Source organism: Rhipicephalus microplus, chromosome 4 (assembly GCF_043290135.1).
Source record: "Rhipicephalus microplus isolate Deutch F79 chromosome 4, USDA_Rmic, whole genome shotgun sequence".
NCBI lineage: Eukaryota > Metazoa > Arthropoda > Arachnida > Ixodida > Ixodidae > Rhipicephalus > Rhipicephalus microplus.
The window spans coordinates 173,510,531-173,537,467 of NC_134703.1; the positions used below are offsets into that span (position 1 = coordinate 173,510,531).

Sequence of the window (26,937 nt, forward strand, 5' to 3'; positions counted from 1 at the left end):
TCTTCCAAGATTCTGCTACCCTTCCCGTCCAGAGACACTCTGTATATAAAGTTGCCACATTTCCTGACCCAATTTTTCCGCCATCTTTCACCAGGTCTGTTGTTACCTTATCCTTACCAGTGGTTTCGCCTCTTTGTACTTCTGCCAGGGCTTTTATTACTTTCCCTGTCGTCACTGATAATATCTCCAATTCTTCTGAACTATTGTTGCTTCTTACCGTATCATTCTTGTTGTTTCGGTTTCTATAAAGTTCTCTATTGAACTCCTTTACCACCTCAACTATCCTATCCTTACTAGTTATGGCATTGCTTTCCTTGTTCCTTGTTTCGTACATCCGCGTTTTGCCTATCCACAAGTTTGCCTTCACAGCTTTTAGCTTTCTGCTACTTTTCACAGCTTGCTCATTTCTATCTGTGTTATACCTACTGACGTCGGCTACCTTACGCCTATTGACAAACTTCGAAAGCTCCCCTAGCTCTATTCTGTCGGTTGCATTTGAGGCTTTCATAGTTTCTCGTCTTTTAATGAAACCTTTCGTCTCCTGTGAGCTTGCCAGTGTCCCGACTAGTGACTGTACTTCTGACATATATTGCACACACTTTGGTCATACCAGTAATATTGTCGTTCATTGTGTCAACGTTATTGTCGGTTACCTGGCTTAGAGCTACGAATCTATTCCGAAGCAAAACTCTCAATTCATGCTCTTTGCCGCTTCCCGCTTGCTCAATAATTGGCTTCTTGCGTATTAGTTTATGCCTTTCCTTTTTAATATCTAGATGAATTCGAGCTCTTATCATTCCATGATCACAGCATCGGATCTTACCGATTAATTCTACATTCTGTACAATGTCTGGATCTCCACTGAGAAAAAAAGTCTATTCATTGTTAGTTTCATCATTAGGACTTCACCACGTATGGTTAGCCTGTTTTTGAGGAAGGTGTTCAATATCCGGAAGGTAATGATTGATACGTAGGTTTTAACGTCCCAAAACCACCATATGATTATGAGAGACGCCATAGTAGAGTGTTCCGGAAATTTCGACCACCTGGGGTTCTTTAACGTGCACCCAAAGCTGAGCACACGGGTCTACAACATTTCCGCCTCCATCGGAAATGCAGCCGCCGAAGGCGGGATTCTATCCCGCGACCTGCGGGTCAGCAGCCGAGTACATTAGCCACTAGAACACCGTGGCGGGGCTCCAGATGGTATTACGCTATGCGAACTTACTTCCCTTTGGCATTTTTACAGCCGATGCAATATTCCCCGACTGCATGGTTTCCGGCCTGTTTATTGCCTATTGTGGCATTGATGTCACTCATCAGAATAGTTTATTGTGACTTTACCTTATTAATTGCTGACTGTACGTCTTCATGGAAGCGTTCAACCATATGATCACCATGGGTCGATGTAGGCGCGTAGGCCTGTACAACCTTCAGCTGTTGCCTTTGGTAAACGTAATTATGATACTTGTCACCCTCTCACTGGTGCTACAGTATTCCTCTATGTTGCCAGCAATATTCTTTGTATAAACATCCCACCCATATATCTTTTATGTCAAATAATGTACGGTAGCATAGGACGTGTCCGTGTTTCAGCACTGTGTAAGCCTCACATCGCTTCCTAACTTCGGTGAACCCAAATATATACAATTTAACGCCATCTAATTTCTTGAATACCGCAGCTAGTCTAGCCTCACTAGATGGCGTTGTAGCATTGACGGTAGCGAAGTTCAGATTTCAACGGCGGCCTGTCCTGACCAAGAGATTCACCTTGGTTCTGTTCATCTGACCTTAAAAGCTGATCGTAACCAAGCAAAGTGTTGGTAAACTTGGTCGCTAAATTGGGTATTTGAAATCTAAGCCCTCAGTAATCAATGTCGGAGTGGAGTACGTACTTTCAACACAATATATGAAGAACTACTGAGTCAAAATGACCTTGTCATTCGTGAAAAGAAACGCATAAATGGTATTCGAACATAAGCCACAGTTTCTTACTTCTCTGTTGCTGAGTTCCTCGATATTCAATGACCACCTTTGACAGAAAGCAGCCGAGTACCCATTAAGAATACCCTGCTTTTAGTCTTAAGCTGAAGTGATATGGTGATATAAGCCTTTCAAAATCCTTGTTATATGCGGTTTCATCACCGGTACTCTATGACGCTGCTCGACCAAACATGCCACTTCCACTGTGTGAAGCTTGAGAAACTGCTTTTCCTCTAGTGGAGGATTGAGTAGCACTGAAGGACTTTCTTTGAGACCCACAGGATTTCATCCTCCCCTCCGACGCACCTGAGGGACGTATGGGGACATCGTGACAAAACACATTGCTTAAAAATGCTCGCAAGCTGAAGTACACCACAACCTATTTTTATTGTGCCACATAAGAGACCTATCTTAACTATTTTCAAGTGGTTGCTGTAATGACACAAATTTTTATTGTGCTTCGCAGTGAAGTGCTATGAATACTGTTAGCGTAATCGCGATTATTGCCTTGAACGTAAGGCAACATCACGAGCATGAATATGAGCAAACACGTTTTATAGGTCTGTAGGGGGACGAGTTATTACTTGGAATTATGGGCTAGAAAACTAAAACGCCTGTGTTGTAGAAACAATACATTTTAACAGTGGTGTTCTCCGGAGAGTTTGACGCAGATATCGGCCGAAGGCAGTGAAGAAGTGTCTGATCGCGGCACTGAAAAAACCTTAACTATGGAGCACATGTAAGCGCAAGTAGTCGTTTTTTTTGTTTTTGTTTTTTTGCTGAAGTTCTTTTAAGGGCGCTACATGTGTAACAGCATACGAACAAGTAAGGAACTTGGCGTGACTGCGCTATTACTCGCTGCCAGAAATCACTGAAGTACAGGTCTCTTGATAATATTGCGCGGCTCCTCATGTGCGATGGCTCTAATAGGTGATATATACTTGCGAAACAAGAACATACAGTGCAGGAAATCTAGGATAACAGTGATCAGAGCTTAGTTTGTTAGCATTCACTCTAAAATAAAGGGTGTGAAAACATGGACAAAAGAAACAAAGGAAGGCACTACAGACGCCGTAGTGTCTTGAATTCTTTCTTAGGAGTGTGTTTCACACCCTAACGTTTAGAACGCTACAGTAAATGACAAAAGTATGCAATGAAAAGCTGAAAATCTATAGTCACAGGCTGACTGAGGCTCAAGGTCAATTATTTCATTGGAGGTATATAAAAAGACTTGGTGTGGTGGTCTTCGAAAAGACAAAATGTGGCGGGAGCTCTTTGTCGCTGTAATCTTAAATTGTGGTCGGGCTTTCTCCTAAACAGCTCATTCACTCCGAGCCTTTTTCTGTCTTCGCCCGCAAGTAAGTCAGAAACACTGTGGGAAATTCATTACAGGATGTAGGGCAGTTATGAATTATTTATTTTTTTTTCTCAGGCTGCTTTTGTTAGCACTGAAACCAGTGCTAGTACACTAGTGCAAGTCGTATGGTACTCTGGCCTCTAGGAGCATTCCTAATTGAGGAAAATTTGTGAAATGCATATTTGACCTGATGATCTATGAGTGGGCACTCGAGTTGAGGGCCGTCTAGGAGTACGGGCGCATATATTTTTATCACTGTGCAGATTTTCCAGTGTTTCGCATTGCGTTCAGTTAACTGCTTTGATAGGTAGCTAGGAAGAGGCATTTTCAAGGCTATGGAAGCTGTACAACTGACAGCAACTTCTTATTTTCTTTGGCTGGTGAGCATTTAAAGGATAACTTAATTGCACTGCCTACTTATCATACAGGCAGCATTATTCAGTCCACACTAATTTGTCGCGGGCAAAAGCCAATGTTGGAAAGCAATACAATGCTATCCCCAAACCACCGAAGTACTTGATATTCCAAGTGGGTTAATCTAATTCACCTATTCACAGTATTTTTCGGCATTCTAGTTATTTCGTTTAAGAGTGGTGTAATTAACAGCAGCAGGGATATCTTTTATGGTTCGCAATAAATTGGGATTGAGAACTCTATGGTAGTGCCTAAAGTTGTTTTTGTACGCCACCGATAAACTTAAATTTCATGTCATACCTTCATGAACACTTGAGTTTTAATTATGCAAATCATCATCCAATAAATATGGGCTGCCTCATACACAGACTAGAACACTTCAGATATTTTTTTTACCTTAGTATCGACCTTACTTCGGCCCGTTCCTAGGCAATAGCTACGGTGTACGTGGCAAAGCGTAAAAGGTGTCCAAATACGACACCGACATATTGTACCTGCTGAATGAATAGCACCTTGGTTTTGGCACGCCACCAAGTGAATCTCGCCCCCCCCCCCACCCCCATATCTAACCACTAGCCATGAGGTACACTGCCTTCGGTAAAGTAGACGAAACATTCTTGTTTAGCGCTTAATGCTACCTCACAAGGCAACTTAATCTGGCATGTCTACATAATGATTGCAATGAAAGTTCAGTTTGTCACCATTTCGCTCAGGGAATCATGCGATTTTCCGGTTCTTAGCACTAAATAATCAGAAGCATATAACCCAGCAAAGCAGTCTGTTCTTAGGGGCACTAGTAACCTTTGACGTTTGAGGTTGAAAGCGATGTCTGTGATCGGTAAATCTATGCTACAGTCTCAGTATACACAATAATAATGAAAACTGGCAGCCAGTGATGCCAAGGAAAGTATAGAGGATGTTAATAATAAGACATTGTAATGTAAATGTCAAAAAAAAACATGAAAAGACAAGTTGCCTTCGGGAGGGACCGAGCTTGGGGACTTGGAATAACGAGTATAATTTTACAGTGCTACGGCAGTGCTCCCCGCCCGCTTTATACAGCATATGTGCATTTAAACATAAGAGCATGGTTAAGCTCTGCCAATGGCCACTACGGCACGTGTGAAACAAACGTATTTTATTTGTTGGCGTCGTGTAGCACGTGACATTATTACGGGCTTGCGGCTGACCAATAATCTCTGGTTTCGGCATCAAGTGTGTCAATACGAGACCCTCGCAATGCATGAAGGAAAGAAGTGCAAATTTAAGGATTCGTTTTTCTTCCTTAGACATGATGTTATTGATAACTAAAAGACAATGATACTGTTAGGATGCTTATTAGCCAGCACTCAACGATAACGCATAATAGCGATCACGTCTTTAAGCATACTACATGGCAAAGTACGAGATTGAAGCTCCTGCGGCACGCATTGGGAGCGCAGCACTCTCCACCAATTCGTCCAGGTGTTTTTTAGCCGGCACTGCGCGATAACGCGTAATGGCGACAGTCACAGTCAGGCACTTACTGCCAGTGCGAGCGGCGTATTTTTGGGGGGTCTTCGAAGTAGACTACAACGCGTTCTTGGGCTGGATTTTGTAAAGACTAATATGTGTTGTCACACTGGTAACCACTGTTACAGAATAAAACATGAAAACCAGTACTCACGTCTTCTCTATAAAGTGCAATATTCTGCAATCAAGTTTCTCATTAAAATTAATAATATATGCATCACTACTACGGGCTTACATTCGGCGCTAAGCAGATCTTGCAAACACGTGATAGTTTTCATTATCAGGTTTTGTGTCTGCGATTGGCTGGGTTTCCGTCTCAGCCATAAGGAGCGTTGGGCAGAGTTTTGTGAAGAAATTGAAATGCATGCGCAGAAGGATGGAACCCACACAGCATAACAAAAGGCCGGAAATAAAACGTTATATGCATGAAGTCACCCACAACCTGAAGAAGGTTGCGGGTAGAAACGAAGCTCCCATGGCATTTCCCACCACTAATAAGTTTTCCAGGCTATGCGCCTGTATTCATGACAAAATAAGTAAGGTCGCTTGTGACGTACAGCAGGTAACAGCGTATCGTCATTGCGTAATTTGGGTAGTGTATGAATTACCTCACCGCTGTGGCAGAACGTACATTGATCGATGTGTACATCGATCGATGGTCGATGTGTAAATATTCGAATAATGAAACATGAAGCCTACCCTAACAGCATATATCGGGATTACACTTGCCTTTGCGCTGGAAGTCCTGCGCATGTGTGCATCCTTCTAGCCAAGCCATGGTGCTTGAGAACAATAGTAACCAGATGGCAGGAGACTCTTAGGGACTGCATAACCAAAAGAGGTGCCCAGAGTGTTGACATTGGCGTCTTTGAAATTAAATCGCAGCGAACTGCACCTTTTAGACAAGATCAGATTACTGATCGTCGTATGTCATTGTGCAATGGTAATTGCCAATGTGACTCGCGTATGCGCTTGCAGCTACCTAGGATGCAAACATCTTTCCAATAAATCAGTTGTTAGTTGCACCAGCCCCGTCATTTCTTGTTCTCCTTCCTTCGTGCGTGCTATGCGTATATTAGATCTTCGAGGTAGAGTGCGTTCAAGACTTTCGCAATAGAGGTTGGGAAGAGCGTCAATCTTGCAGATGTATCAGATAGCTAACGGCTTCTAAAAGCATGTATACGTGCTGCGAAAGGACTGCTGTGCTGCACGTGAACATGCGAAACTGCGGATGCGATGCTTACTGCACTTAATTGCGCCAAAGACGGGTGTGCCTGCTTCCCCAACGTCGGCTGCGCTGATGCAGTACTCCAGTGAGTCCCACTTTTCATTACCATAATGGACGAAGCACGGCGCCCTGTCAGCCGTGTGCGTCGGTGCTGTTGATAATGCCAGCACCACAGGCATCGACGGCGGCGTGCTTCGTCTGAGTCCCTCAAACGAAAGCAGCTCGCATTAGTGGCCTCGTTTGGTGCATTCCTGAGTGCGTGGTTTCTGGTACGGCTGCCCCAGCTGAGACAGCTTTCCCCGCGGCATGCATTACAGATACCGGAGGTGAACTACTTTACCATTGCGGCCACATAAATCAGGAGGCAATCGCACTCTGAAAAAGCTGCCTTTGTACTTGTGCCGATGAGTAATGCCCTAGGAATGAGAAACGTAAATAAATGTTTTGATGCAGTGCATGCAAGGCATACTTTGAAAGAACGAACATCTCCAGAGAATTAAAACTCCGCTGCGTACCAACAGCAGAAACTGAAAGATCGCTTCACTGCTCGCGTCACACCTTGCAGCGGCACGGATTCTCGTGCTTCATAAGAACAAGTTACTCGAACACACAAGGCAAAGCTTTCAGCGTCTTTTTGCTACAAAGTCCACAGGGGTAACGATGAAAAAGAAGACAAATTCAGAAACATCAACACGATGAAGAGCTCATAATTCATGCATGGCGAACTTAGTGTGAGTCTTGCGAGGATGTTGTCTATTTGCTATTTCGTGCTGCTTAAAAGACAAACAAGCGCTGGCTTACTCTTTAACAAATATCAGGGGAAAATAATTTGGTTATCTTGATATTAAGCTGATCTACTGATGCCTGTGTGACACCACAGGCATCAATAGCACTAGCCTTCGCAAAGATAACAATCCTTGCGAACTTCGGTCTTATGAACATATTAGAGGTCTCATCGGAAGATTTCAAGAGCAACAATTTTAGTTTAGGATAGAGACTAATTTTCACGTGATCAGCGTCTGTGTACTGTGTGAAATTCCTATCACTACGTATTCGCAATCGTATTTGAGAAGCAAGAATCAATTGCTTATCCACAGAATTCATCTTTCCATTTGGCTTCTTCACTTAAGGGGGTTCACAATGCTGCCCAAGTGGTTTTCCTATATACTGCGTTCACAATAGTTTACTCTTTAAATCTATGTTTTTTTTTTTTGCGTAAGATGTTTTCAGTTGTGCCACTTTGTGTTATTACTAAAAAGAAAACACGAAAAAATAAAATAGCAAGTTGCTTGCTTATCTTCGTTTTCTACCTCGGTTTCTGATGAAAATACTCAAACTATTAACGATGCCTCTCTCCTCACAAGATCTAGTATTCCTTTCATTTTTTATGTGGCCAGAACTGCAATTTCGTGGAAGCAGTGGACGCTTCAGAAAAGGTTGGATAAGAGAAAGCGTTTTTTTCGAGGAAAGATTTATGCAGTGGCATTTAGAGTATTCATTACAGCTCCATTTATCGTAGGCGGTACAATACACCTTTTCTTCCAAGCCCATTAATCTCTCCAGAGTGCATTTAGAGCCGAGAATTCGACTGCGAGAAAATAGGGTCCTTAATTTAAGCTCAAGTATACTGTTACCCCGGTTGCGAGCTTTTCGGAACTCTGTGTCAAAAACCATGCCCAATGGGCTTTCGCATAGCTGATCCAAGCTTTATATAGCGCCTACCTTTTTTTAATAAACAGCTTCGTTACTGACAAAGAAAGTCCCAAGTGAAAGAATGGCCCTTCGAGCTGACGCTTTCAATTCTAACGACAAAGAAAGCGCATGTTCTACTCTTCAATTTTCAGCCAAAACCCACACACCTTTCACGAGTGTATTTACCCGTGAATTCTCGTATGTGCTGCTGTCAATGCTGTCGTCGTTTTTGTGGTCACCATTGCAGGTATTACAGCTGCTGCTGTTAAAAAGAACAACATCAACACGAGCAGCAAATTTAACAACGGCGCAACGAGCGAAAGGGCTATACTTACCGGGCTAACTGTGACATGAAACACAAACGTTCAAAAATTAGTAGCCTCGCCAAAAGTACAGCATGAATATTTTGTGTGTTTATTGCATATATTCTTCTACTACAAAGTTGACGTGTAGGCTTGCTTGACTGTATTTTGGTACTATTTATGTCATTCATTTTTCTGAGCTGAGATGATTGGCGAATCTCGAAAAAGTGAAAGGTGAACAGAAACAAACATCACAAGTCAAACAACAACAGTTTGAAATTAAACCATGTCGTGGGCTTCCATTTGTCATGCATTCTGATTACTAAAATCCTAAACAATGTTCAGATTTAGGTGAAAGGCCCGCGGAGAGCGCATTGTGTGATCGCAACGCAAACTTTAAAGAAGCTACTTCCTCGAAGCTCATCCTAAACTGCTCAAGTACATTGAATAGAAGCACTGAGCAGCACAATATAATGTTTTAGTGGGCACACTGTATTTAAAAGGCAATCCAAAGTACTTTTGATTCAAAAAGAGCGTGAAAAATTACGTAAAGCATAACGCTGTGACCATAATGTTGTCTATAACGAAAGTCAGAGACGTGCGTGGAAAGATCATGCATAATATGAAGTAGGACACATGGAGTCATGCTCCGGCGGTAACAACAAAAACGCATGCAGGCCAATAGAGTAGAAAGCAATGACTATTCAAAGCTATCACCATAGAAAGCTATGAGTATACAACGGACAATGAAAAGCTGAGCCTACATGAGTCATTTGCAAAAACTGAACAGGTTTCATCCACCAGCACGTCATGCAGCCAAGAGGACGTTACATCTGGGGCGTATTTCTTAGCAAAGTAGTAGGTTGTTGAGTTTGCATACTTCAAGTTATCATTACTTTGTATGCAGAAGCCGTATTCATAGGCATCATGTAAGCTGTCTATATTCCTACTATCTCTTTCAAAACTGAACACCCGATGCCTGCGTAACAGGAAGGAATTTCCCGTGCCTATTTTTTGTTCCATCTTGCTCAACTGTTTATTGCCTTTGTGTAACCTTGAAGCTGTACATCACATCGCTTTCAACATGATATAGGTTCTAAATATAAGTTTATCACAAGCACTCCAGGAGTCCTATACGCAATTTCAATGATTCTTGATAAGAGCTTACGAAAAACTAAGTACGTTACGTTCCCGTTGATTATTAGCTATGCGTCCTTTAAAAAGTCCCAACGCATAGATATATGGTAATAGATGGTTTCGAGACACTTGTGAACCCATGAATGTACCCGGATAACTTTGTCCTCTTTGCGTACTAGAGTAAAAGATGGCGTCACAATTGTCTTCGTTGCCGCTGTTTGAGTTTTCCACAATGTCTTCGCAAAAACATCGAAGCTAACAGCACTTATTTGATTCAATGTTTTTCGCCATTTCTCCGCAGAAACAACACGCTAGCAGCGCTTCTGTCATTGGGGGGCCTCTTTGGCAACAGAGCGCGGATGTAATGTTGGATTCGTTGTGGCGAAGGTCAGTGTGCGCGTTTGAAAGCAGTCACACGCACTTCACGTACTCGGGTTCGGTACGGACTACAGATAACCGCTGCGCCGGATTGTGCTCTGAGAATGCTAACGACGTTAATGGGTCGTGCCCACGCCACCATTCGGCTCTCTCACTCGTTCCTCTGTAAACGACGACAGAGATTTGGTCCCAGTAATTGGCTCGAGGTTGGAGTGAAAATAGTCCCCTTCCACGCTGCCTTCGGATACGCTGACGGAAAGGAGCACGCTTGTTTGGGCAACGGCTGACGGGGCACGACACTGCGGTGCTCGTTTCTGCCGGTAAACACAGGCTTCATCACCGAACGGTCAACAGACCTAGGCCCGGTGTTGGCGAACTTCTCCTAGCGTTCCACGAATCTCATCTGTAGGTCGCAGCTGCAGTCACGAATGAGTGCCTGCGAGCGTACGTGACTGCATGACGGTTAAATAACTATGCTGTGGAAACAGAAGTTAGGCTCACCTTTATCAGCGCAAACTTGCGGCGGGGAAGGCCAAAGCACAGACAAAAGTAGGAACATCTCCTAAAAAGTGGTAATAAAAAGTACGCTTGCGATTATGATTATGCAGATATGAGGAGGTACTTTTAAATGGCCACAGGTGTTGCTAAACATACCAGATCAGCCATTTTAGTGTTATCGTGAAGTATTCGGGAACGCCCTTGGCACTCTGATGGCCTTTGGGACACGACATCAACACCCAGAGCTACAACACGCGTTAGGGTGTTATTGACAGAAGAAGTCGTGTTGCGGGTAAGTGACGTTCATGAAGGATCAGGCGGCTCTAAGGTGAAACTTGCTTTGGTCGAACTTGTGATCGGGAAGCGAAAACTCAAACTGCGGTAAGCAATGAGCGTTGTACTGTCGGCGTCAAATGAAATCCGAACAGTGGCAAGCCTTCGCGATAGTATAGTGCGTGCCGTCCAGTTATCACCGTTCACAGGCAGTATCAATACGTGCAATATGCGGCAACATAAAACATAGAAAGGAGTGTCTGTGACGGTGTTTGGAGATTGTGCACAAATTGAACGGTTAGTAGAACTTGAAAGGTGTTTGGAGTGTGAATAAGTGTCAGCAGCAGTACTTGATCGCGAGACCGTATGACAACAACTGAGATCGACACAATCTATCCAGAATATGAGCAAGTTCCCCTAACAGCCAGCTAACACAAATAGACGATCAATATAGCTAGTTGGTGAACAATATTTCTTGAAAGTTCAAGTTAAAATAGCTCCTGGCCAGCGTGGAACACGCCGCACAGTTATGCCTGATTTCCAAGCAAATTCTGTACCCACCCCTGCAAGCTCTCTCAATGAGACGGCAGTATATGTAAATAAATAAAAAATAATGTAAGCCAAAGATAAAAAATGAATAATAAAATTATGTGGTTGAGTTACCGTTCGAGTAAATTCTGCTGCTGAGGAAACCATAAGCTCAGCACTTCTCTGCGACGTCTTCCACGGCCAATGCATTCCAACATGTAGAAACATGTCAACTTGCTGGCAGCAGATATAGGATGGAATGTGAATTCAGCCAAAGTCTCTTTTAAGGCTTCACTGGAGCACATCCCAGAATAAGACTGCATCTTTGCAGCATGTAAAACAATGTTTAATTGCTTCGGGCACGTCACAAAGCAGACAATCAACAGACGTCATGAAAATATCTCTTGAACGAAGCCAAGTAATTGCAGGCAAAGTCCACCTCGGCGGGGTGGTCTAGTGGTTAAGGCATTCGGCTGCTGACACGCGTGTCGCGGGATCAAATCCCCGCTGTGGTAGCTGCATTTCCAGTGGAGGCGGAAATGTTGTAGACCCATGTGCGCAGATTTGGGCGCACGTTAAAAACCCCAGGTGGTCTAAATTTCCGGAGCCCTCCTTTACGACGTCTCTCATAGTCATATGGCAGCTTCGCGAAGTTAAATCCCACATATCAATCAATAAATACCCACTTCAGGCATGATTCCTCAACGTCATCAGCCATTGCATGAATAACAAAATTCCTTGCACGTATTTAGACGATACAACGCTTCTCAGAAGAACAACAAAATTAGCATAGCAAATGCTAGTATACTACCCGAAAGCATTATTATTATTAATTCCGTACTGGGTACCCAGCTAGTGGGCTTGCAGCAGTTACCAAAACGTGTTTAAAAAAAGGCTTTGAATGGCCGCTCTTCCAACTTTCACTGTAACTGTGCTGAACGCAGGCCTGGCGTTTGTTACTCAATAACTTTTTAAAAAGACGCTTTTGTGGATGACGGCAGAGGCATTCCACGCACTCAATCGAAGTCGTCATGGCCTGCAGACTCAATTAGGTATTTTCTACAATAAAGTAGTCCGCCGAAACAGCACTGCTACTATACCTCTGTAAATATGTTTTGCGTGATATACAAGCCAAATATTCATTTGAAAACTTTACTGTTGAAAAGTGAACAGATAAACACATTTCTCGCATAAATCCCTACAGCGAAAATCATTCCGCAAAATCAGTGGAACCTATATGTCAGGCAGCCCATTTACCAGGTTTAACTGTAAGGAGACAAGAACTATGGGGTGAGTACTGTCATAAAAAAAAAGCAGTAGTGAGGGACAATTTTCCACACACGAAAATGTTTAAGACCTTGCTCACCTGCACTAACTGGCCTGAAAATTTGTCTTGTCGCGTGAATTCGCAGCTTGAAGACAATATAAATGTTGCAAAAGTGCGGTGAAAGCTCTCTATGTATGACTTGGCGCAGTGCAGCACTTGTAATACATAGAAAAGTCTTTTAACAAAGAACTTGTTGCCGACTTTCGCTTAGCCGAAAGTTGAAAGCTTATGTGGTGCAAAAGAATTAGCGTATAGCTCTCAAGACTTGCCAACCTTTCTTTCCAGTAGTGTGCCTTTGACTAGTGTGCACTAAGTGGAACACTAAGATAATTAGGTGGCACTATATACCACTCAACACATGCAAACTCTTCAGGGGTAGATCCCCATGAGCCAAACCACAGGTCCTAACTCTTAAAATAATTCATGTGAGCCCCAGAGACACTTTAAAAAATTACTTGCCTCCAGCGCTACAGCAATCAAGTGCCGCTCTTATTACTACATGAATCTGTGCATAATAAATGCGAAGCATTTCTCTACGTACTGTAGACGATTTGAACGTGCATCTGCGTATCTATCTATCTATCTATCTATCTATCTATCTATCTATCTATCTATCTATCTATCTATCTATCTATCTATCTATCTATCTATTGTCCCCTACGTCTGGGTGCTCTCATGATCACTCTCCCAACTTTGAAGAAACCAAAATGAGTGTGGAGGGGTAAACTGGTTCGACAACTATAATTAACTGGTCTTCGCATGAATGGTGTGAAAATTCTGTCGCGTACGTCTGCAAACATGATCCAAAAAAGAGTGGCATATACCCTGGGCAGGTATGTGCCACCGGTATGCCGGTATGTGCCAGAGGTGTGTGACTGTTAATATCTTATGTTTTGTATGTGGAAGGGCGTCTTCTACCTTGGTTAATCTGGTGTAAAAGACTTATAGTTCAAACTTTCTTAAAAATAAATCTGCCATTGAGACCAGCTTCATACATTTTTATCCAAGAACCAAGCGCATTCTTCGGAACACAATGGTAAAGACTACACTCCCCTCAGATTACGTTCGTTCAAGCGCTGCTAGAACCTCTGAATGTAAATATTCATCAAACATCAAATTACCTAAAAAGGTATGCTTAACTCAAAACCTCACATAGAATTTGGTGATATTTTTTCTTCTAATGCAAAACAATTGCCCCTTCTATATTTCAAAATTCAGTTACAAGGTCACTTGACTCAACAGTCCATAAGCAGCATTGTTGTGACGCATGCATCAGTATTAAACAATAAGGCTGGATTAGACATCTCCTGTCCTTTTCTTAAATGTCCGTAACCACTATCGCATGAAATTAAAAAAAAGACTAGTACAAATCACACAGTAGGGCTTGCACATGATACAGGCAACGCTCATTACGCGCTGACAGTCCTTTCCGTAGCTTAATATATACCAAATATAGTATGAAGTGACATTAATGGGTGACGAAGGTGTACGACTGGTGCAAACAAGATATTAGAGAGTTATAGTATACCAGGCTTATCGTGTTACCGGGCGTACCGTGATACCGGAATCGAAGTGCGCATGCGCAGATACGTACGTCACCCGTACCGCTTCTCGTACGCGCGGTATTTTTCAGATTTCACGTTACCGTGGCAGCGTAGGTGTACGTAGTTCACGTAAACATGGCGGCGCTATCGGACGCCCGCTTCGAAGAGATTGTGGCGTAGTTGATGAAAGAGTCACCTTGTTCGCAGCAAACGACTGTTCAAGGTGGCTTCGCTTGCCTTCAGTTAGTTCTATGACCGAATATTACGGATAAGTTGGCGTGGTTTTTGAGATAGCTTCCCATTTCGAACGCGCCTAGATCTAACTACAACATTGATGTAGACAAATCGGCAACGTAAATTTTTTCGCGTTTGGTGCGTGGTTCATAATCATTTACTTTTATTATCACAAAAATATTCTTCTAACCACTCTTCGCATGGGGCCAGAGGCAAACATTCTCGTTTTCTTTTCATTTTCACAGTTTAACTTATTAACCATCTGATAGGTGGCGCCACTATCCCAGCTGAAGCACGCAAATCACGTAAATGCTATTCCGCTAAACTATAAGACGCTGCCTACAACGAACGTTTGCTGCATGGTAACAGCATTCCCTTAACCTACGCTATCACGATAACGCTAAACTATAACTGTCTAATGATGAGATCGTGTCATGTAGGAACATGGCTGCATGCCACGCTCACGATGCGCTCGGGGCCGTTTCCGTAGCTTCAGATATAACAAATTTGATTTTACGTGCCGTGACAGTCCTTTCCGTAGCTTCATATATACCAAATATAGTATGAAGTGACATTAATGGGTGAATAGATGACGAAGGTATGTGAGACGTCCAAACATGATAACCATGACATGCGTGTCGTGTAAAACATGACTACATTCTACGCTCATAGTGCGCTCGTGGTCGTTTCGATAGCTTCACAAATACCAAATTTAGTATTACGTGACGCGAACGGACGACGCAGGTAATTGACGCGTCCAAACATGATAATCATGACGGGCGTTTTATGTTGCACATGACTACCTGCTACACTCATAGTGCGCTTGCACTCGTTTGGTTAGCTTTACATATGCCATATTTGGTGTTACGTGACGTCAATAGATGGCGAAGGTATATATGGCTGTTGAAAGCATTATATTGATGAGATGCGTACCATGTAAAGCATGAGTACATACTACGCTGACAGCGTGCTTGCGGCCCTTTCGCTAGCTTCACAATACCAAACTTGGTATCACTTGTCGTGAATAGACAACAAAAGTAAATGACACGTCCCAACACGATAATCATGACAAGAAGTAATGTACGGCATGCTTTACGACCGCCTCGTAAAATTGCGAATTTTAGAGTGACGTTTCAACCATCCTCATTCGTGCTTCGCATATCATCTATTCTCACTGTACGTGGGATCTACCAATTTTTTTTCGGGATTACGAGGCCACACCTTCTTGATCTGGAGTAGAGGCTGTGCAGGCAAATGTGGTTGAGTGTCGTTTTTTGCTCTTAATGCCATAGCGAAAACGTTTTGGTGCGAAGAGAGGAAGGGGAAAGGGGCAAAGTACAGGTGTGCCACCTCTTGGCTACGGCATTGCCTGTGATCGCACACTCACCTTTTGAGAAGGGTTCAATACATGATTCAAAGCATTTTACATATTGTCCTTTCAGAGCAATGGCCACACTAAAGTCTACTTGACATGAAGTAGACTTTAGTGTTTACTGCAGTCCTATGTGGGCGTCGTGTATTCGTGCCTTCATTTCCGTCATACGTTTGGACGCTTCGTTCTAGTACGCCAAGATTGCATTCACAGCTATGTATTCTAAAATTGCGAATAATTCTTGCATCAGCATCAAAACGTTGTGAGTAAGGAGCCCACCATGAGAATGAAGCACAGAATGCGCACTTAGATTGTTCTGAGACAAACGGAAGTCGAAATCAGCGTGAACTCAAAGCGGAAGATTTGCGCCGCTGTGAGAACGTTTATCAAATCTACACTGCTTCTTTTTTAATTTTTTGTGATAGCAATTGTATGGACACTTTCGCGTGAATTTTTCCGTCGGCGTCAGCGTCGACGTGGGCGTCGCCGTCATACACCGTATATGTATACGCATCTATATATGTATGAAAACGCAATAAAGAAAACTTATCCAGAAAAGGATACCGGCGTGCGGAGTCGAACCTCCGACCTCTGACTTTTGAGTGCGAGGCGTTAGCCACTGAGCCACGAAGAAGCACCCCCTGCGAAGTTCAAACGCCAAGCTTCGTCACTGAGCAAACTCAGTGACGAAGTAATCCCGGGAGGCAAAGAGCATGATTTCAGAAAGATGACGTACAAGCACCAAGGTAATCTGTCGCTCGTTAGCGGACTGTCATCTCAGAACTTGTAGCAGCCTTCATTTTCATCCAACCACAGTTCTAAACACTTGACTCGTCGGCAAACACAGCATAATAGGCGTTTTAGAAGTGTGCTTCAAAATAAATTCACATCGTTGTGATGGACAGGTATGTAGTTTCACAGGTGAATTTGTACATGTCTCCAAAAGTTGTATTTATTTGGATTTTTTGTGGACAATCATCTACGAACATGCCGCTGCCCTAATTTTCACCCACTATCAAAGAAGCACTGAACTCGTCACAAAACGAACAACCAGACTGTATATGCCTTGGTCTTGGTTGCAGCCAAGGAGCAGGAAATAAGCTGTTGCTATGACAGAAGCTTCCAACGTTAAACAAAGGAAAATATAATGCACCAGTACATGCAAACACAGGAGGCAATTATACACTAACAACTTCAAAATGGTGTCAGTATAACTTATACAAACACCAGACGCAACTTTACTCAGACCTAAATAAACTCCTGTGTTCTAGTAAGATTCTTTACAACAAGAAAGATGTTACCTCTCAAAGGGCTGGAGAGAGGGATAAAGAAATGCATATATCTCCAAGAAGTGAATTGTTAAAAATAAAGCAGAGAGAAGGAGCGTTCGGCAGCGGCGACAGCCAAGGACGTTCACTCGCTCAGTGCTTTCGGCACTATAATGAAGTGTAGAAAACGAAGGGGAGATCCGGGCCCGTACGTCTGGCTGCATCGAAGGGAACAGAACGACAAACATGAGCAAGCGCATGTGGCTGTTGCTCGTGCCTGACAGCTCTTCTTCCTTTTTTATTTGCAACAACGAGTCATGACCAGTCCGCGAAGCCTTGGGTGCCATATGGGTGAGTAAGCATACGCTGTCCAAGTTTGCCTCTTAAACTTTCTTCATTCGTCCTTCTTCTTCCTCTTATAACGCAAATAGAGTGACATAAAGTGGCACAAAGAGTCGAAGACAAAGCTAGCCAGGTCATCAGTACACAATGTCTACGTAGATGTCATCAACTGCTGTAACAGTTTGTGCTTGTAGGTGCTTTATATTGTGCCGTCACAAGTATGATTGTTGTTCGTAAATTGTAAACTTTTTTTTTAAATTTCGAATCAGTGGGTATGTGTCGCAGGTGATGCATAGTTGCTATCTACCCAGAAGCACTGACATGAGAATTTGGTAGTTTTAACGTGAGTGTGCGTTGAAGTCGCCGAGTTGTATAAAGAGTGTATGCTTCTAGAAGTTTTAGTCTCAATCATAATGTGAAGTTGTTGGCGCTGAAGTTTTTTGGTGTAAATTAACGACAGATAAATCCTTCCTCTATTTAGGCACAACTTCCTTCCTCTATTTAGGCCACCTAACGCTTCGCGTGATGTAATACATGTACTAGAAAATTATATGGAAGCTCATTTCACGCAGTCTAAAAAGATAATCCTTACGGGGGATTTTAACTTCGCTGGTATAACATGGGATTTCCTTGATGGTACTGCCGACACTAATAATCCAGATGAGCTGCTTGATCTTTGTTTTAAATTTAGCTTTAGACAGCTTATTCGGAAACCAACACGTGTTACAACAAAAAGCAGAAATATACTTGACTTGATATTTGTAAGCGATAGCATAGCAGAAAACAGAATTTTTTGGGAAGTTGTTAGTGGCATATCGGACCACAAAGCGACTAAATTCTCCTTGTTGTTGGGCACACTGCTGCCTAAGCATAAAGGGAGTACACAAATTTTTGACTGAATGAGTCCCGATGACGGGAGCCTTCTTGACTACTCATATAAATCTTATTCCTCCTTTTGCTCGTTCTCGCAGGATGATACAGTTTCAGTACATGAATTATGGACAACCTTTAAAGAATCGCTCAGCACTGATTATCGAAATATGCTCCCACAAAGATCAAACCAGTCCGCAAGACGAACCCTTGAATAACAAGAAGAATTACACAACTGAAACAAAAGCTTGCCTGCAGATTAAGGAAAATGAGAAATAAACTATTCTTACCAGGCTGCACGGCTAAAATAAGTGAGCATTTTCGTGCACTAAAATCTGCTGTAAAAAGGGCAAAGGATGAATATATGAATGTAACCTTAAGTAAATTTATCAAAGAATACCCTTCTAAGTTTTGGTGATACCTTAATTCGAAGCCACATCAGATCAGTAACCCATCCCCGGCTAATGCTATTGAAAAGGCTACACAGTTTAAGGATTACTTTGTTGCAGTATATACACGTGACAACGGTAAGAACCCCGACCTCAGTTATCTTCCGTGTAACACTGCCAAACTAGACGACTTAATCCTAACTGAATCGGGCATTTTTGCCTATTACTCGAAATAGACCCTAAAAAATCATGTGGCCCCGACAACATACCAAATGCATTTCCGAAACGCTACGCAGAATGGATGTCGAAGTTCTTACTGATCATATATAACAAAACATTAAACACTTGTGCAATCCCGGAGAAATAGATAATAGACAAGTTTATTCCTATCCATAAATGCGGTGACCTTACGAACGCATCAAACTACCGACCAATCTCGCTTACTTGTACGGCCGGAAAAATTCTTAAACATCTAATCCTGAAAGACATTGTACCATGCGTAGAAAAAAAAAACAACAACTTAATTGTCACGAATCAGCACGGCTTTCGGGAAGTACTGTCCACAACTACTCAACTGGTTGAAACAATCCACGACCTAGCACTTAAAATGGACAAATGTGGCCAAACGGATATATATTTTTTAGATCTATCCAAAGCATTTGACCGCGTTTCCCATCCTAAGTTGCTTCAGAAATTTACGCATTACCTCGGAGATAACAACATCACCAAGTGGATAAAAAGTTATCTTACAGGAAAACGCCAGTATGTTCACTACAAAGACAACTCTTCGGATTACGGCTATGTGCTGTCTGGTGTTCTACAAGGTGCCATTCTAGCTCCGATGCTTCTTCTTTTTATTAACGATCTGCACATCAATTGTAACGCAACAGTGAGAAGGTTTGCAGATGACTGCATAATCTATATGCAAATCACTTGCCGCGAAGATCAGATGATTCTAAACAGAGCCCTTGAACATATAACACAGTGGTGTCAGACGTGGCAGATTATGCCTAACGCAGATGTATGACAGTGACAAATAAAAGAACGCCCATGAACTTCCACTATTACTTAGAAGGACAGATGTTAAGGAAAGTAGAAGAATATAAATCTTTACACGTCATAATTTCATCAGATCTCAAATGGGACAAGCAAGTAAGATACGTTGTTAACAAAGCACTGACCGTTTTGTACTCAATGAAACGTTCCCTTAGATGCTCATCCGTAGATACTAAACGCCAAGCATACTTGTCACTCGTTCGATCAACACTCGAATATGCAATAATATGTTGGTTTCTCTTCCGTAAACATTACATAGCAAAGTTGGAGGGTGTACAAAGAAAGGCACTTAGGTTTATTTTTAATAAGTATCGCCGTCACGACTCTCAGACTGAACTATTAAAGCAAGCCGCATTATTGACTATACAAGATCGAGCCAGACTGCTTCACCTTAAGTTTATTTTCTATCTTCTTAATGGCAGCATGAAGATCAATGCGAACAACTAATTACTACATTCGAATACAACTAGTTCCCGAACTAAACATACCAAGCACTTAGCTGAATACAGGTTTCACAACGACATTTTCAGGTATTCTTTTTTACCGGAAGCAATTCGAGATTGGAATAGCCTAACAAACGATGCTATCAAGTGTACATCACTCGAAGCTTTTATCTCCAAGATATCAGTTAATGCTTTATAGTTATCATCTCCAAGCAAGATTTCTGCGTTACGCAATAATGATATGTTTCACTTCTCAGTATCTTTTTTACTACCGGGAAATTTCGCTGCTCATAAATTATGTTGTGCTTGTCGGGCCTTACACTGAGTGTGTTGGATGTCATATTTGCTCCCGTTTTTTTTTATCGTTTGTCATTTTTGTAGCGATTGTATAATTGCCTAGTGCATATGTACTGTCTAGTTGAATTTAACTTATGTTAGTGCCTACTTATACTGTGTTCTTTTGAATATGTATCTCCATTCTAATATGCTGTTTAATACTGCTATCATTTAGTAGCCCTTGTATAGTTAATGTAGAGAACATATGCATTGTCTGATTCAACCTTACCTACGTACACGCCTACTTGAAGACACCCCCTTTCCTGCAACAGCCTCAGATGTGAGGCTAGCAGTATCTACAACTAATAATAATGATGGATATTAGAGTATTCTAAAACATTTTTGTCTCACATCGGTAAATTTCCCCGTGACAGACTTCCCGCATAAAAGCTTGGTGCTCCGCCACTAAAAGGGGGAAAAGGACGCGTATCTGTATGCTTTCCTGTGTCGTCGAAAAACGGTAGGAGAGAGAAAGAATACATTTATTTGAGGTTCCGCGCGACAAAATAAGCAACTGCTACATTAGATTTGGTGCCATCTGTCAGTAATGAGAATTGATTGGTTGATTGAAAATTTTATTGGACTATTTACAATAAACTCTCGCTTGTTGGCTTAAGCACCAAGGAAGAACGATTCTTTAGAACGAAGAGCTACTGGTAGGTGGCAGCATCGCATGGTTTTAGCGAAGCGTGGGAAACACCCGCTTTTTGGTACGTATAGCCTCCCATAGTCAGCACCGCGCAATAAACACGAAGCCTTCAGAATTTCGTATTTCTGTATATTTTAAATAAACACGCTTTTTAAAAACTGACGTATTGATGTTGCCCCTCAAATCTGCGTAATATATGTTGTTCGATTGACAATGTTCGCAGGTATGAACCCAGTTACCAGATTAAGACGAGCAGCATGGCAAGTCAGATGTGTTGCTTCTTTTTTTTTTAACTTAGCATTACACTGCTGGAAATTCTAGCAATTGAAACACGGAAGTTTATTATATACGAGTAACAGCAGCTCGGGTGAGTACAACGCAGCAGGTCACAAAATGTATTCCACGCTAAGTGGAAACATGTGAGAATAGGCACGGTGTAACAGCATGCGATACTGTCCCATTTTACAGTTGCCTAAGCTTCATTACTGCTTTTCAAGGCATGGTGTGTGAGACGACACCACACAAAATTTCAAAAACTTCCGCAGGCACATTCGTAAACATGATTTAGAATCTCCCATAAAATGCAGTCCTGCGAAGCGACAAACGAGCTTCGAGAAATCTAGAATTAAGGCTTTTGCATTTCATCTACTTACATCGTTTTCGTAAGAAATAATATCGAGAAAGGGTGCTTGAACTTACGAAATTAAACAGTTAGCATAGCTCCAGAAAGTGTTTGAAAACTGTACCAAGGCATGGCCGGATTAAAAAGGCGTGCGAACGCCCGAATGCCACTCCAGTCTATTCATGATCATGGAAGATGCCTCTCGTGGTTTCCAGAATTCGTTATTGAATATCCGCATGAACGATCGCTTTGATGTGATTTACAATACTTAACAGTGCATCTACCTGCCCGGCTAGGCGTAGCGGTTAAATTGTTGTTGGGCACTCAAGAATATCAGAAAAGGCAACTACTTGTTTATTTTGTGTCAGTACGTAGAAGGCTCAAAAATTAAAACATCCTATAGGAACGGCAGAGTACCTAGTTAGTTTATTACAAGTATTGGTTTACTTAGCAAAGTCTGCACAGCATGTGGAACGTTAAAAGAAGACCTACACGTGGCTTTACTTTAAGGCTGCTGCCGATAATTGGAATATTTGTCCAGTTTTCTAATGTGGACTATCTTACGTCAGCTGAATACACTGTTTATTTCAATATCGAGGTATAAACTTTACTCACTGTGCGAATCCACACCAATACTTTCCTCGGGTCCTCACGGCAACTATCAGTCAAAAATTCTACATATATGGGATGTTCCTTCAACTCGTAACGTTAGCATTTATTTGTTCCCATTCCCGTTTCTCCCATACTTCAACTTCCTTCACTGCGCCATCCCTAGTCTAACTAAACTTGAAAACTGTGGCCCATTACAGGAGGTCAATTTTACACCTCCGCATTATACGTCACCGGTTTTATGTCTTACTCATTAGATAGCCAGCCCAGGTCCACTTATTTCTGCTTATGTCGACTAAAAATATCTTTTACCGATTCATCTATTATCATTCTGCTGTCTTAATGTCATGCATGTCGTCTTTACTTTCATTGCAAACTGCGTAGTTTCGAACTCTCCGAGCTCTAGTGTTATTGGTCGACTCTCAGCCTCAAATGTTATTTGTACTGGCAGAGTCATGTCTAGATTGCCGTCAGGATGATAGTAGTAATGTGGTTGGCACCACTTGCGAATATGTATGTCATAAGCGTACCTCTCCCTTCATATTTTTTTCAGTGAATATCCTTTCGATTGATGGTTGTGTTACGAATTGAGGAGGGTATGCATATACCTTTACATGGTTCGCACTTTCGTTGCCAATCAGAAACTTATTCTATTTCACCGGGCTATAGCGTGTTACCTTTGTCACCAGAACATTATTTTCACACCTACTGCAAGCCTTCCTCAGTTCAAGTCTTCAGTCTTTTTTCGCAGTCCATAGCCATCGTTGCTCAAAAGCCCTGTCACATGAGAAACTATTAGATCGTTTAGGTACTCTTCAGGCATGACGTGGTCACAACGAGAATTTTCAAGCGGCCCCTCACAATTATGAATCTTCTCTTTTTTCTTCAATTACATGATTCGGTGAAGGCAAAATGATAAAGCACAGTGAACTGTACAATGTCATATTGTCGAAGTTTCCGCATACAGGACAACGGCATTCCTCATAATCTATTCTGATTTTGGCACGTTATCAGCTATTATTAATAAAATTTGAACACATGTAGGCTGTCACATTTTCTAGGTGCCTTCACCTGCATCACCCAAATTTACTGTGGCAATAATCTCAGATTGCGCTACCCTTTCTCCTGGCACTGTTGATTTGACAGTTCCATGGTTCCGTGTCATACTTACACGTCTTGTAAGTAACGAATAAACGTTTTTCAATTTTTCTGGACATAACCCAGTACTTTCCGCGAAACTCATACATTCCGACTTAATGAATATTAATGAAATTTCAGCATGAATGCGCGCTCCACACAGCATTGCGATGTTGGCTGAATTTTGATTGTAATTAGGAAGGCGACCTGAATGCCGGACATAAACATGAAAAGAAACGTTTGTGGACTTGAAGTGACGTCGGCCTTCAAGCTACACTGAGTAGTAAATACCACATGGAGGTGTCCTAAAATACTTTTGACAACTTTTGAGGAGAGATAATGACTCGTGTTATGTAACAATGTTATCAGAACTTGAGAAGCTATCAACATTTTTGGCGCCAACATTTCAACAACAGCAATATCGTTTATGGCTGACGAATTTCTTTATGTATAGGCAAATCTCCCGGTCAATACTGGACACTAGCGGCAACCGTTGTTCGAATATTTTTCATTTTACGGATGCTTCACATTAGCAAGGTTTTCTGCGTAGTTTTGGAGTGGTATTATGACACAATCAATACAGACCCTTGCCCATCCCTGAAAAGAATTTGGGGGGCGAACAGTTACACAAGCGCCTATTGAAATAAGGTCCTCATGCAACTATGCATTTAAAGGTCAAACTCACCGTCCCTACGGGTCCTGGCAAGCCAACTCGTGGACAGAGGCTCTGTTGGAATTGGCAGTCCAGCGGCGGTTGCCGGCTGCTGTGGCACGGCCACCAACAGCAGCACCGACGCCGTCGCGGCCACCAGCGCGGACCACTGTTGTGTCCTGCGGAGTGCCGGCGAGCACGCGTAATCGTCACTTCGGCCACAAACTGCTGTCCAGCTTTGCCGTGACGCCCCAGCTGCCGGCATCATCCGTCGTGAGCAGCGGGCATGGGCTCCACGAAGCCCGGTTTCTCCGGCGCTTCCAATGACACGATTGCCATCTCTTGGAGAACAGAAAGCGCAGCTGAAACGTCACCGCACTGTCGCTTGTCAAAACTAGAGACACTACGGAAATGATTTCCTTGAAGGATGCCACTGTTCAAGGATTCGTGATGCTGTCGGAACGGCGTTTTGTGTCTTTTGCTTCAAGCCTGAAAAGTGGCTTCTGTTTCATGAGTTGCATGGCAGCACTGCAATCTCCTCGAACTTTGCTAAAAGCTGTCGTATTCAAAGTTCACGTGAAAGGCTGACGTCTATACTTCCAGCAATATTCACTGATTCGTAAACAAGGCGTTCAAGCTGCCAAACAGCTTTTCCAGAAGGGACACCATAGCTATACACGTCCGTTTCTTTTTGAAAACAAGACACACCATTTACCAAACTGAGGTGAAACGGCGCCTAAACGAAGTTCTGGACGAGACACGTTACAGGAGAGCGCTTTTGTTGAAGCCGGTAATGACTCGCCACACTGGCGCTTACCACGTGGTGCCGAGCACAGCCTAGCGCGCTCGCATAGCGCTGCCGTGGTGCTTCTCCCCGCTTGAAATTGCTGCCCGCACTTCCTCGCGAAATCAGACTAGGCAAAACAATGTGATCGAATGCTTTACTTTTTACAATAAAGAACTGTGCGCAGAGAAAAACAAACAATTTCGCTAAGTCCCGCTGCACAAGTCGTGCAGCCACACGTACACCTCAAACCCACCTGCGAAGCTTTGTGTGCACTACCTAGCGGCTGCAATCAGGTTTCTTCAGCTAAACCACCTGGCAACTATAATTGAGAAGAAGAAAGAACATTTGAATGTAGCTGCAGAATTATCCACAGGTTTCATAGCAGTTTGCTTTGCCTGAAAGAAAAGTTTCACAACACGCAGCACAGCTAACAGTCGGAGATGCTGCTTGAAGATGCATAGCCTCGCTTGCGTAGTTGCACAGAAAATTCACGCTCACTCGTTGTAGCCGGGGGCGCACCAACGGTTCGAAGACGTACGTCGAGCAATGCACTCGGAGCTAACGTCCTACCTCCAGGAGCGCAGCGCGTGGGGACGGTGGCTCACGACGCCGCCGCCGGCTAACGAGCGACGTGCCGCACGTCGTGTGCGGCTAGAGTCTCGCGCGTATTTCTTCTTCCTCCGGGAAAGCAGCGGTTGAGGGAGGATGTCGCATCGGGAGCCGCCACCAGCGCTCTCGCAATCTGAGAGAGGGGAAGGGACTGACCCTTTGCGAGCCTGGGGCGAGTCACCATCCCAACGACGTTTGGGGATCTCCCCCGCATAGAATCCGGGCGGAGCGGAAGAGCAGAAGGGAAGATGCGAGCGAAGAGAAAAACGGAGCATGCGCTGTGCGAGCCCCGCTTCCTCCCTCTTCAAACTCCCCACGAAAACGATGTTCGCCTTCTCCCCGCTCGGTCCGCCATCTGATAGCGGCAGGGAGAACTTCCCTCAACGCGGCACTGTGCACGGTAGCTGCTTCCCGTTCACTTGGCGCTGCACAGTTCTTTTATGCTAAGGATATTTTCACCGTTTATGGTTTTCTTGATTTTACTTCTTTCATTTAATTTTCAAGAGAGCGAGCCAGTTTAAGAAACGAACACGTCGTATGGGAGCGCGGGCAGCGGATGATGAGTGAGAGCAGGATCGGGAAGATAACTGGAATGTCGAAAGTTCTTCGCTCGGGTGCGTGGCGCTTCTTTAACATTTTGTTTTTGGTTTTGCTTATAGTACATGATTTCTCTCTCTTGGCATATGCGCTTGCGCGAACTGAGAACGTTAGTTCCTTTCTTGCGTAATTTTCTAGGCAACCTTTTTCCTCTATTTTTTTCCATCACCTGAAACTTCGTACGCGCAAAGCAGGGTGAAGCAAACGCGGTAGCTGGTTCCAGATATTTTTAAGTGTTCCTAAGTTTAGCTGGTAAAAAATGTAAATGAAAGGAAGTGACCTTTTACAAAGTTTTAGGATCGTAACTTGGTCTTCTTACCTTTCCCTATATTTTTTAGTTGTTTGAACCATATTTTTAAATATTTTATATGGCGCACAACGAAAGTTTAGGAAGGGCAGATAACTTTTAAAATTGCGGGGCATGTTACACGCTTCTAATTGAGGCAACGAAGAGGCTTCCTAGCCACTATTTCACTACGAAGGTAGCCTGATTTAAATAGGAAATGGCAGTGAAAATGTTCGACAGAGCGGAAGCTTGGTTTTTGGAGGCGTATCGTAGGTCCTTTGCTTATCATGTCTCTCTGCTAAAACTTTCTTTCGACAACAGCAAAAAACATTGCGTGCACAGTTTTACTACTTTCCTTCCTCTCCTTCTTCTCAGGCCCTCGTTCATACCTTTATTATTTAGGCTCATGAAGGGGATTTTGTTATTGGTACAATGCTACATTTGTAAGGTATGTCATTCTGCCTCGTTTTTTGCGTTTGAAAATGCATAATTACATAACAAGCCTC

The 26,937-nt window shown here is 42.9% G+C and overlaps 1 protein-coding gene across 2 annotated transcripts in view; it reads right to left on the bottom strand.

Annotated features, from left to right (window-relative positions):
- The window catches only part of LOC119172953 (uncharacterized), a 349,485-nt gene extending 324,633 nt beyond the window's left edge, over positions 1–24,852 (bottom strand). For both annotated transcript variants that reach the window (XM_075893861.1, XM_075893860.1), the window contains exon 1: positions 24,186–24,852. In XM_075893861.1, coding sequence (XP_075749976.1) covers positions 24,186–24,420 — 235 coding nt within the window. In that variant the 5' untranslated portion in view covers positions 24,421–24,852. The remainder of the gene's footprint in view (positions 1–24,185) is intronic.
- Between the last annotated feature and the right edge of the window lie 2,085 nt (positions 24,853–26,937).